General features: G+C 42.7%; 1 protein-coding gene across 4 annotated transcripts in view; it reads left to right on the top strand.

The window, feature by feature from the left end:
• Window positions 1-12076, top strand: part of LETMD1 (LETM1 domain containing 1) — a 37599-nt gene extending 25523 nt beyond the window's left edge. For all 4 annotated transcript variants that reach the window (XM_077483674.1, XM_077483675.1, XM_077483676.1 and 1 more), the window contains exons 6-9: window positions 536-637; window positions 1177-1329; window positions 3559-3655; window positions 9572-12076. In XM_077483674.1, the coding sequence (XP_077339800.1) occupies window positions 536-637; window positions 1177-1329; window positions 3559-3655; window positions 9572-9645 (426 nt within the window). In that variant the 3' untranslated portion in view covers window positions 9646-12076. The remainder of the gene's footprint in view (window positions 1-535; window positions 638-1176; window positions 1330-3558; window positions 3656-9571) is intronic.
• Window positions 12077-12438: the final 362 nt, after the last annotated feature.

The raw sequence follows: 12438 nt of genomic DNA on the forward strand, positions 1-12438 counted from the left end.
ATGGTCTTACTCCCCAGAGCCAGCCCAAAAAAACTCCTGTGGGCTCATGGGGATAGTAGGAGTGATGTAGGGAACTTTTGCAGATTCTTCCTCCTGGCTTCTACTTAAATTAAGATTCAGGCCGGATTCACACTGGTATGACACGACAGTCGTACCACATTGGATCTAACTTTGCCCTGTGACTGGATGTCCTACCTGCAATGAACGGGGATCTGACTTTGATCCCTGACAATACCAGGCACTGTGTCTGGTATGAATCTTTAGGGGGAACTCCACGCACAATTCATGAAAGAAAAAGGCATGGGCTCCCCCTCCAAGAGCATACCAGGCCCTTCGATCTGGTTATGGATTTTCAGGGGAACCCCCTTGCCAAAAAAGACGCTGGGGTCCCCCCAAAATCCATACAAGACCCTTATCGGAGCACACAGCCCAGCAGGTCAGGAAAGGGGGTGGGGGCGAGCGAGCGTCATTTTATTTTATTATAAAGCGGCGTACGTTCTAGTTCTCAGTTGTGTAACAAAGCTTTCTGTTCCAGGTGCAGAATGGAGCTCATCCCCAGCTGACGGACATTGAAGCAATCAAATCGGCTTTCTCAGGCCCCCCTCTCTGTATGACAGAACTGGATATTCCTCAAATGGTAGTTATTTGTTAAAATATTACTGGTTTACAAGACCTTAATAGTAATGTGAACTTTTTTGGTAGGTAGATGTTGAGTCACACTGTTTTATATTAATCCCAGGAAACTAAACTATGGCGAACGTGGAACATAAAGCAGAATATAACTGATTGCTAGGGGAAACCTGCTATAATATAGCTTTCCAACTTTTCACAAATACTGCAGGAATATTCTTGTATACATTCTCATGTGATGGTACACATTTACCATTATTAAGGTGCTGAATTCTGCAGACCTTTCAGAGGAGACTGCTTGTATGCCCCTACCTGTAGACACAATGTAATGTTCCCCTTTGAATTTGGTTATGCTTTCATGATGGTTGGTTGGATCTCACTAGCGGTGCTTGTCTTATGGATCTTACTTCATAAAGCAGTCAGTGTAACACCTGTGCTCCTGGGAAGCCCACAAAGCCTGCCTTGTTTGTGAGGCCAGGGCAGGTTTAGAAAGTAGTGTCCTATGACATGGTGTGGATAACTGATACAGTCTTTTGTTTTCTGCAGAAAGCTTTAAGCCGCATTATGTTCCTGACCCCACACCTCCCAGGCTTCTTCCTGAAGCGCTGGCTCAAATCGCACGTTTTAGAGATTTGGCACCTAGACGCTGCGCTGCTCCAACTCGGAATCGATGAACTTACTGACGAGGAAGTAAAAAGGGTTAGATAATCCATTTTATTTATATCCATACAAGCTGTTCAAAATTCAATTTAGCTCAAAGTTTGTTTTAAGTCAAAAGTCATTTGTTGCATTAGTGATTATTTTATTTATTTTTTTATTTGCTGACCTGGTATGAGTGAACTCTATCCTTCCTGTGTAATGGTGTTTGAAGTGAACCTTCACTTTCACTCGCCCAGAGCTCCAAACAAGGGTGATCTATTGTGCAAATGCCAATGTGTGTTCGAGAAGTTTGCCCTCCCATGCCTTTCTATTTGGTTAGTGAGATTGCCCATCGTAGTGATAGACCAGTAGCGAGGGGACGGAGGAGGCAAAGGAAGACTTCAGGCACCTGAAGTAGGTTTGTGGGCAGCCCCAATGATGAATGTACTGCCTACAGGCTAGGGAGGAGGATTAGAGCAGGTGGGGAATTTCTAGTGGCGGATCAGCACATTGAAAAGGGCACTCTTCTAAAATGGCTACAGCCAGCAAGGTGTAAGGGAGGCAGGGTAAAGTACACACACTGACATGATACCCTATGAGTTGGAGGTGGGTGCAACCTTTCTTATCAGCCCTGTTTGCCAGGCAGAGATGGAAGCTGCAGGATGGCAACTTGCATGGGTGAAGCTGACATCTGCTATTTGGGGATGGTAGGAGAGAACTCTTTACTGGAGGGATTTGGGGAAGAGATCTTCACTGGGAGGATTACTGTGACTTGTGACACAGTAATAAAAGCATATTGTATAAGTACAAGGACTGCTACGTATACTGTATGCATTTATAGCAAGTAGACTCAATTCATTTGACTATGCCTTCACATTGTTAAGCCTAGTACACATGATGAGATTATCGAACGCGTGATCGTCCGTGGGTTTTTTTTTTTTTTGCATGCCAGCCTTCATATTGAAATTAGAGGTTACTAAAGTACAAACGTTTTTGTACGACAGTGAAAATTCAGAAGTGGTGTCGTGTTGTATTGTAATTTTGGACTGTTTAAACAAAAATCATACGATCTGGGATCGTATGAGAAATTTTTATGTTTGTCCCTTCGGAAATGTCAGATGAAAGCTGTGTACGAACGATCAGAATATCGTATGATAGCTTCAAAGGAGGTATTTTTTTTTTTTTTGTACGATTTTCTGATCAGGCGTTTAATGCAACTTGACCACACCCACGCTTCACTACTCTCCTGCAGGGGCCCAGATTTGTAAATACCTGCACCTATTCTGTGCCAAAAAACCTTGTGTGAATGTGTAGGTGCCTGCTTTAATGTATCCCTATGGTTTGGAGCTTAAAAAAATTAATACTTTTAAAGAGCAACTCCACTCAAAACAAAACAAAGTTCTATATTTGGACAAGATTTTAGACACTGACTTAGACAGGCTATTCCCCTTTTCTTTCTTTTTTTCTTTTTTCTGAGCTGCCATTGTGGACTATCTAACAGTTGTTTAAAGTGCTCATTAATGCAAGTTGCATTAATAAAGCCAATAATAAACACACAGTGGGTATAGAAAATAATCACCCCCTTTTAAAATAAACACGTTTTGTTGCTTTGCAGTCTGAAATGAAGATAGACACAGTTTTTGTTTTATCCAGCTGTATTTACATAGTGAAACTTGGAACACCAACATGCCAGGAAAAAAAAATCCAAAAACAGAATCACTGAGTTGGGGGGGGGGGGGGGAGGAGGAAATCACCCCCTGGTGTCAGTATTTTGTTGAACCACCTTTAACTTTAATTAGCCTATTTATTTTTGTTCTGACATGTTGATGTTCTATCTTTCACTTGGCTGTTATAAGTTGCACTGAGCAAATGCAGCTGGATAAAACAAACTGTCTTAATTTCAGGCTACAAAGCAACAAAATGTGATAATTTTTAAAAGGCGTGATTCTTTTCTGTACCCACTGTAGGTATTCAGATTGTCACAGGCCAGTTATCTTCATTAATAACGTGATGTGGTAGTATGAAATGGTGGGATACATTTGTTAAATGCTCAACACCAGATATATGTCTATGCTTGTTTCAGGTCAGTGACTCGCTTGGTAATGCAGCGAGGATAAAGTTAATTGTCCACGAGCATGTACTTTGAAAAAGTGAGCGTTGGCAGTTCCCAGACAGTGATTGTCTGGGAACTGCCCCCAAAAAGTGATGCAGTGGTTTTCTGGGAATATGTGTTACAGGTTATTCTACTGCATGTGATAATTGTGTGTCTTTTGCTTGCTGCAATTGCAGGCGTGTTACCTCAGAGGGCTAAATTCTACCAATCTTGGTACAGAAGCTTGCAGAAGGTGGTTAAGCTGCTGGATCCAGCTGTCTGGAAAATTGGAAGGTAAAGACTCTGTCGTATATAGTACCTTGAAAAAGTATTAGCACCCCTTGCAATTTTCCACTTTTTGTCACGTGACAACCAAAAAGGTAAGTAAGAAGGCTGGCCGGAGGCTAGCCGGTATTTGTAAGAGGAGTCTGGGGGGGGTGGCATATATTCCTCCTCTTCTGTCTGATCCTCCATCTGCTCGTCTTCTGGGTTAGAGCTGACGTCCTTTCCGGGTTCGCAGGGCGTCCACGTCACTTCCGGTTTGCAGAGCGGCAGCACGGTTGGCTACAGGAGACTCGTGGAGGTCACCTCTCTCTGTGTTCAGTTTCGGTTGGTGCAGGCGGAGGGCATTAGCAGGGGGCCTGCGTTGGATGCCTCGGTTGTCATTCCGGAGGGGGTGGCTTCAATGTCAGGGGGGTCTGCCCACTCACAGCAGACCATCCATTCCTGGAGCATTGGAGTAAGGGGAGGGGGACAGAGTAGCCAGCTCCCTCGCTGGAGGTCCGGGGCAGGGCAGATGCATGCTGTCAAATTATATATTGTCCTTCTGTAATTGGAGAAATGGCAGATGCAAAGCAGATGAAATTCTTTCAGGTGTAAGAACAGCCTAAATTATGGTTTTGTTTTGGACTGACATGGGCTTTATAACCTTTAGGCACTAAGTGGAGAGATCTACCACTAAGATCCCAGTTCCACAACCTTACTTGTCATTTCTCTGCTCTCTGGTTTGGTTTTAAAATAAATACTGCAGTAATGTGGTGATGCCATTTTCTCCCTTTAATACTGTGTGTGTGTGTGGTGTAAGATTTTAGAGGGGAGCTTATATGCATGGGGGGGGGCGGGTTCTCTAGCGCACCTGTTAGTGAATTTATGCTTTCATCTTTTGCAGTCCAGGCCTGGGCTTTCCTTGCGGCATGAGTCTGTATACTGTGCAATATACGTGTATGTACTGATGTCCCCATCTATACTGAGATATTTACTGCTCGGTATACTGCATGCGCATATATTTACATCTGTCTTTGTCATCTCTGCAAGTTGTGAGGTCTAATTGCCAGGTGTTTTCAGGCTGGAAGGATGACTAATAAGGGGGGGCTGGTTGGTGATTTGGCTCCACTGTCAGTCATTCTTGCGATAAATGTGATTTGTCATAACGTTTCTGTTATAGTGGGTTCTGTCATAGCAGTTCGGTGCTATGCAGTTAGGGCAGGGCTCGACAAACCTCAGGCGCCAGGTCACCAATGCGACCAGAAATCGCAACCTGGCACCTAAGCTGCCACCAGCCCACTCACTATTGATGCCCCAGACATGCAGCAGCATTAACACTGACTGCCGTCCTCCTCCCTCCTCCACACTCAGCGGCGCCGCGCTAAGTGTGTGCAACGGAGAGAGGAGGATATGTCAGATTTCAGCTTGATCTGGGCGGGCCGCTAGGTGTATGTGGCCCGCCCCTTTTCTTAAGCAGCCCAATCGTTGGCTGGTGTTTGATAGCTGCTGAGTCCCGCCCACCCGGCCGGGCCCCACCCACCCCGACATCAAGCTCAAATCTGACAGATCCGCCTCTCTGTTACTTGTCAGTTTCACACCCCGGCTGGGTCCTGCCCATTCCGACATTAAGCTTAATTCTGACAGCTCCTCTGTTACATTTCAGTAACAGAGTGCTCCGTGTGAAACCTGCCACCACCAATCAGTGCCACCTGCTAGTGCCAACCAGTGCCACCGTCAGTCAGTGCCACTACCAACCAGTGCCACCTGCCACTACCAACCAGTGCCACCTGCCACTACCTGCCGGTGCCTGCCAGTGGCAACCAGTGTCACCTGCCAGTGCCAGCCAGTTCCATCTGTTGCCAGCCTTACTCTTTCTGGTCAGCCTATAACCCTGATGTAACAGCGTTTCAGTGGAGTCATTGACTGGGTGCTCCATTGTGAGTTAGGGATAGGGGGTGAAAATGAGTGGCCTTACCCCGGGAGCTGAAAAAAAAAAAAAACGCTGGCTCCTAACTTTAACTGGCTCCTAAATTCAAAGCAAATTTGTCAACCCCTGAGTCAGGGCATATACACAGGTAGCCGTTTCATTTGTTTTTCATGACTCATTGTACCTTTTGTTTAGGTTTCTTTGTATACCTGGGTTGAATTGGCTAGTGCTCACATCTCAGGATCTATCATGTCTAAAGATTTGTACGGGCTGAGGTTTAGTTTTTAAATGATTAACCACAATCTTCTCGCCCTTATACCCCTACGTCATGATGCCCGTTCATTTCATTACACCTGTATGACTAGCCACCACAATCTGTGGTTACGCTAGCCCTGAGTGTTCAGTTTTAATTACCTGTCTTTGTGCTGCAGGTTACTTGGGCTCACTTACTACATACACTAGGGTGAGGGTCATCATCGGGTTCATTATTGGCTGTGGTCTTGTCATTACTGCTCACGTCCTCATACTTAGGGGTGGTGTTCTCATGTCTGGTTGTCTGTTGTCACTTTCTCTAGTTTGTGTTTCCTTAGGTTGGGCATGCCGCATGTTTCAGAAGAGACTTAATTCACGTTCAACCCTACGTGGGAGTTCAGAGTATGGTAGCACCCCATCATTAAGGAGTAAATCTATACTTGAGCTCACAGCTGATCTTCGTTACAGGGATTTTTCCTTTCCCGGCTTCAGCTGGGAAGGCAGAATGCTTTGGATTGTTATTTTGAATTGTGTCCCAGGTACTCCCATCCACCAGCATGGAATGTGTTCTGGGCATTATTCTTTAACCCAGATTCACGTTGGCTAAATATGCTCTCCACGGCCTGTTACGGTTGCAAGGCAGGATGGAGGTGATCGAAGCTTGCTCGGTTAGAGGCGGGCTGTCGCACCCCCAGCTGCTCTTCCTACATTCCTGCAGGCAAGGCCTAAGTCCACCATCTTGTCAAGCCTTCTGGTTCAATATGTCCGAGCCAAGTATTGTCTCTTTCATAGGGGCTGTGTAGGAATCTCCCATCCCGGTCTTCAGCCATCCCCTGCTGGAGGAATTTTTCAGTAAGCTTTCACGCGAGCCTCATCACTATCTTGAGTCTTTCGTATGTAGTATCTTGGCTTCAGCAGATAGTCATGCTTTCATTGTCTATAAGTTACGGGGGGCAGTAATTTCCAAGGGGTGTTTGGTCTGGTTCTTTCTTTCCCCATTGTTCTGAAGGTGGAGGGTTGGGCCACCGGGGTGTCCAGTGTCAAGTTTTTGGTATCGTGTGTGTGTGTATATATATATATATATATATATATATATATATATATATATATATATATATATATATATATATATATATATAATTTTTTATTTTTTTTCCATTTCGGCTGCCCTCTTTCCTTCCAAAGTATTTTCATTGAAGTACTTGTCCGTGGAACTGGCGTTTCAGCACTTTCTACATTTGGGGGGGGGGGGGGGGGTATTGGCTATCCAGTGTTCGATTTTTCTCTGAAGTTATTTTGCAGGGGCTCCTCGGGTCAGCCCTTGCTCCTTTTTCCCCCATGTATCATCACTACAAGCAGGTATTTCGCACGTCTGTGTTTTGTCAGAAATTAGGCTTAATCCAAATCATTTACGGGACATTTACTTGGGTTCTGGGCAGTTTTGCATGTTCCAAACAGGGGGTCCTTATCAATTCATCGGACGCTGGAATTCCTTCTGTTATAGCTAATACATACTGGCTCCGTATACTGAAGCCACCCGGACATCGCTATTCTACTAGACGGATTGTTACCTACCCTTTATCAAGCTTTCTTATCACACCTACTTTCGTGTCTTTTGCCCTCTTACCCTGTTTCCCTGAAAATAAGACCTAGCGTGATTGTCGGTGATGGCTGCAATATAAGCCCTACCCTGAAAATAAGACCTACAAGAACTTTAACTAGGGCTTATTTGTGGGGGGGTAGGTCTTAAATTGCAGCCATCACAGACAATCACGCGAGGTCTTATTTTAGGGGGAAACTGGGTAGGCACACTGACCAGCTAGGCCAAGGAACACCTCCGGTCTTGGTAGTTGGGGTATAGCATTTCCAAGTGAGGACTCTGACTACAAGTAAGAAGGCTGGCCGGATGCTAGCCTGTATTTGTAGGAGGAGTCTGGGGGGGTATATATCCCTCCTCCTTGTCTGATCCTGCATCGGCTTGTCCTCAGGGTTCCCACCCAACCGTTCCCCCCCAAACCTTTTTTAGGTGTACTGACCAGATTGGGCAAGGCACACCTCCAGTGTTGGTAGTTAGGGTATTGCATTTCCAAGTGAAGACTCGGTTTTATGTGATAAACCGACCCAAAGTGGCACATAATTGTGAAGTAGAAGGAAAATGATAAATGGTATTCAAAATGTTATTTGTATGTGAAAAGTGTGGCGTGCATTTGTATTTAGCCCTCTGAGTCAATACTTTGTAGAACCACCTTTCGTGGCAATTACAACTGCGACTCTTTTTTGGGTATGTCTTTACCAGCTTCTAGAGTGACATTTTTGCCCATTCTTCTTTTGTAAAATATCTCAAGCTCTGACAAATTGGATGGAGAACGTCTGAGAATCTGTGGTAAGACTTGAAATTTGCTGTTCACAATTGGATTTAGGTTTGGACTTTGGGCCATTCTACCACATGAATATGCTTTGCTCTAAACCATTCCATTGTAGTTCTGGCTGTATGTTTAGGTCGTTGTCCTGCTGGAAGATGAACCTCCATCCCAGTCTCAAGTCTTTTGCAGACTCTAATGCAGGCCATACACGGTCGAATTTCGAACGAATTTTCTTTTCAAAATCAGAAAATTTGTTTTTTTTGTGATCCGATGATGCCACCATTGATTTTCGAAATTCGGCCGACCAAGCCTTCAATTTCACCTCATGTTGCTACAGAAAAGAATTTTCTTGGCTGGGAATCTTTTTCTCTCCGTACATTTTCTTTTCTTATTACGTTTCTCGCACGATTCTCCCATCATTGATTAGAAAATCGTTCGTTTTTCTAAAAATTTCCAACATGTCCGATTCCTCAAATTTTATTTCCGCATGAAAATCGGCTGTTGCTGCAGCCCACTAATGGTGCGAAATTCATACGAAAATTCTTAGATACGATTTTCGAAAGAAAATTCTTTTGAAATTCGAACCGTGTATGGCCGGCATAACAGGAATTGTTCTAAGATTGCCCTGTATTTGGCTCCATCCATCTTCCCATCATCTCTGACCAGCTACCCGGTCCCTGCTGAAGAAAAGCATCCCCACAACATGGTGCTGCAACCGCCATGTTTCACGATGGGGATGGTGTGTTAAGGGTGATGTGCAATGTTAGTTTTCCGCCACAGTTTTGCTTTCAGGCCAAAAAGTTCAGTTTTGGCCTCATCTGACCAGAGCACCTTCTTCCACATGGCTTCCTGCAAACAGAGCTTTGTATGGCTTTCTTTCAACAATGGCTTTCTTCTTGCCACTCTTCCTTTTTAAAGGTCAGATTTGTGGAGTGCACGACTAATAGATTCTCCCACTTGAGCTGTGGATCTCTGTAGCTCCTCAAAAGTTACCATGATTAATACTCTCCTTGCCCAGTCTGTCAGGTTAGGTGGATGACCATGTCTTGGTAGATTTGCAGTTGTGCCATACTCTTCATTTTCGGATGATGGATTAAACAGTGCTCCATCAGATGTTCAAAGCTGTGTGTAGCAAAGTAAATTGGTTGATGCAACCAGGGATGAGTTGGTTTAGGCAAAGGACACTAGGAACTAATATGCCCAGTAATGTGCTCCTGTAAAAAAATGCTGCTTGTGCACGGAGAACTTTGCCTTCTACCTGTTATGTTTTTGTAGTTAAAGTCTTAAGAGAATTTTAAACATTGTAGGAATAAGTATCAGTGTTGCTATATATTAATAATGTTGTGTTTTCCTTAAGCAGGTAATAACCTATAGATATACTGAGATGTGTTTTCTCTTTTACAGTGTCTGAGGCCTCCTTATTGTTGCACAGCATGGTCCTTCTATCTACAAACTATCACCAGTCCCTGAAGGATTGATCGTTCTCTAACACATGAACAGTGATAGCCTAAATATTTCCCTCTTCTACAGCTTCAAAGACTGTGACAGGCTGACAAAGTGTGCACTATGGAGGGGTTTCTTACTTTTTATTCTAGCCAGATGTTGTTGAAATACTTAATTTAAACCTCTGAAACTATTTGTAGGATCTCGCTTTACCTGGACAAGTACTTGAAAGGAGGACATGGACAAATGGGACCAAACAAATGGCATGTCTTGGTTATGATCACCTATCTTCTCAACTGACTGAACCAACTTGAATTAACCATTTGCAGACTTTCATTATATGTTCTATTGGTCTCTAAACATAAATGGTGTATTTTGGTCCAAACTCCTCTGCACCAAAGTAGAAAAAAAAAAAAAGGGGGGGGGTGCTAAGGCCCAGTACAGTTTAGGACACGAGATTTATTGTTGTATAAAGAGCACTTTTTTTTTTTTTTCCTTGTGCCCTTTTTATTTGCGGCGTCAAAAATATAACAAAAGAGCTGACAGCAATGCAAACAATCTGTGTCTACAGTCTTTGGGCTTCTGTTGATTTGATATCCGTTTTTAAAACGCTTCTGAGATCACTCAGAGTTCATTGATTGGGGTATTTGGCCTGCAGTTGACCTCCTTTTCAAGCGGGTTTTGTGCTCCCAGTAACTTGTACATTAATGAAAACCCCACTTTGAAGTGGGGGGAAAAAAGAGCCAGCAACACCAATCTATATGCATGCAGTTAGTCTTACTGTACAGACGCAGAATGTCAGCTTTGTTCAGTGGCTAGCTGCATGAATGATGCTGACTGCTAGCTCTGCATTGATCTAACTGGGCCAGATTTAACAGAACGACAATCTTTTTGCTTCAACGTCTTCAATGAAACCAGAGCCCTGCCACCTTTCCTATTGTGCTTATAGTATGTCTGTAACCCAGATAATAAGCGCCATTTGGTAGATACAGCCTTACAGTACTCAGGGTGACTAAATACTGATGCTCAAGAATGTATGTCTTTTAACCTTCATACTTAGAACTACCAGTGCTCCTAGTGAGAAATCCTTTATTAGTACTACATTCTATAGTAGAGAAGTGCAACACGCAAATACTGAAACCAGTCACATGCTTTTTTTATTTTTATTTTTATTTTTATTTATTTTTTTTTTTTTATTATTTAAAAGTCAACAATGGACACGATGATAAATGACTTGTATGATGCACTTTTTCAGTAGCGTTAACAGCAGTCCCACTGTAACATCGTTTTGGTTAAAAAAAAAAAAAAATTGGGGGGGGGGGGTGTTGAGAGAGAAAGAAAAGGGGCAAAATAAAATAAAACAATATAGCATATACAATTGCGACACAAGCCATATCGTAATTGAATGTTATTAAAAATTACTTTTCATGCTGCCGCTCTATTATTTTTTTTTTTTGTATAATGCAATGCGGCACTCTGAGGATGTTCTGTATACAGACCTCCCTACACACCAATATAATTTCCTGTGTGTAATTGCTCACAGATTTTCCCAGAAGTGCTAAGATACAAGTCAGATTTTGGGCATCCCCTGCAAGCTTTAGTGAGATACACCCAAAGGTAAATGTCTAAAGGGCTTTAGAGCCTCCACTTTCTTCATTAGAAACCTGCAAGAGTAGCAGCTGATTGATAATTCTAAAGTCGCTCACATTTCCATTCCATTTTTTTTTTTTTTGGTCTCTCTGCAAAAGTGGAGTTAGGCCGGGTTCACACTATTGCGAATTGGATGCAGAATCCCCGTACCTGGAACCCCCAGGTATTGTGCAGCAACTGTGACAAAAGGTGGGAGGGAGGGGTGTGTATACATATCAGTGTGGGATTTAAGAAAAATATATATGCTTTTCTATGCGAAAAATACCAGTCCTCTTTAAATCAGATGGATGAAGCAGGAGTCCTGCTCATTTTTTGTTTTTAATGGGTTTTTGCACTTTGGTTTACTGAATGTCCATGCACAGTTCAGTCCATGCACTGACATCCTGCTAGTTTACCTCTGTCAAGCTTATTCAGTAAAAATGTGCAGTGCCCAACCAATCAGAATGCAGCTTTCATTGGTCTGAATTCAGATTGGTTGCTATGGATCTCTGCACTCAGCTCCTTGCCCTGATGATGAAACAAGCCCAAAATGTGTCTTATCACTCTTCCTATATACATCTTTGCGTACTTCGCATTGCACCTTTTAATTTCAATGGCATTTTATAAACAAACCACTTTTTAATGTTATTTTAGAAGTTTATTTCAGAAATATTGATCTTTTATATGAAGTTTTTTTTTATTGTTTGTGTATGGTATTATGAATATTGTATTTGTTGGTCGGGGGGGTGTAAGTGATTATTGTATATTACGCCTTATGACTCGTACAGCATGTTATGGAAGGAATGCGTGTTTTCAATAGACTCGTTTTAAACTGTGGCTTGGCCTTTTTACTTTGTCAACAAACACTTTTTAATTCTAGGTTATAAAGAGGGTGTGATAGCTGTATTTTAAAGGACAATTATAGAGACAAATTGTATTCTGGTAGCTGTATAATAAAACGGAAATAGTCACGCTAATCAAACTAGTGAACAAAATATTAAACTGTAGAGCTGAAAACTAAACATACTGTAAATCACTGAAGTGATAAAATATCACTACAGTGCATATAATAATGTAATGAAGAGTGGTTCATAAAATAAAGTCTCTAAAAAGTGACAAATAAAACAAGTTCTATGACGATAAAGATCCAGAAAAATGGAAAAAGGTTTTCACCACCACCAAGAGCAAAAAAGGATGGA

The sequence above is a fragment of the Lithobates pipiens genome, unplaced genomic scaffold (assembly GCF_037356315.1).
Source record: "Lithobates pipiens isolate NorthernLeopardFrog02 unplaced genomic scaffold, aLitPip1_a1.2 Scaffold_16, whole genome shotgun sequence".
NCBI lineage: Eukaryota > Metazoa > Chordata > Amphibia > Anura > Ranidae > Lithobates > Lithobates pipiens.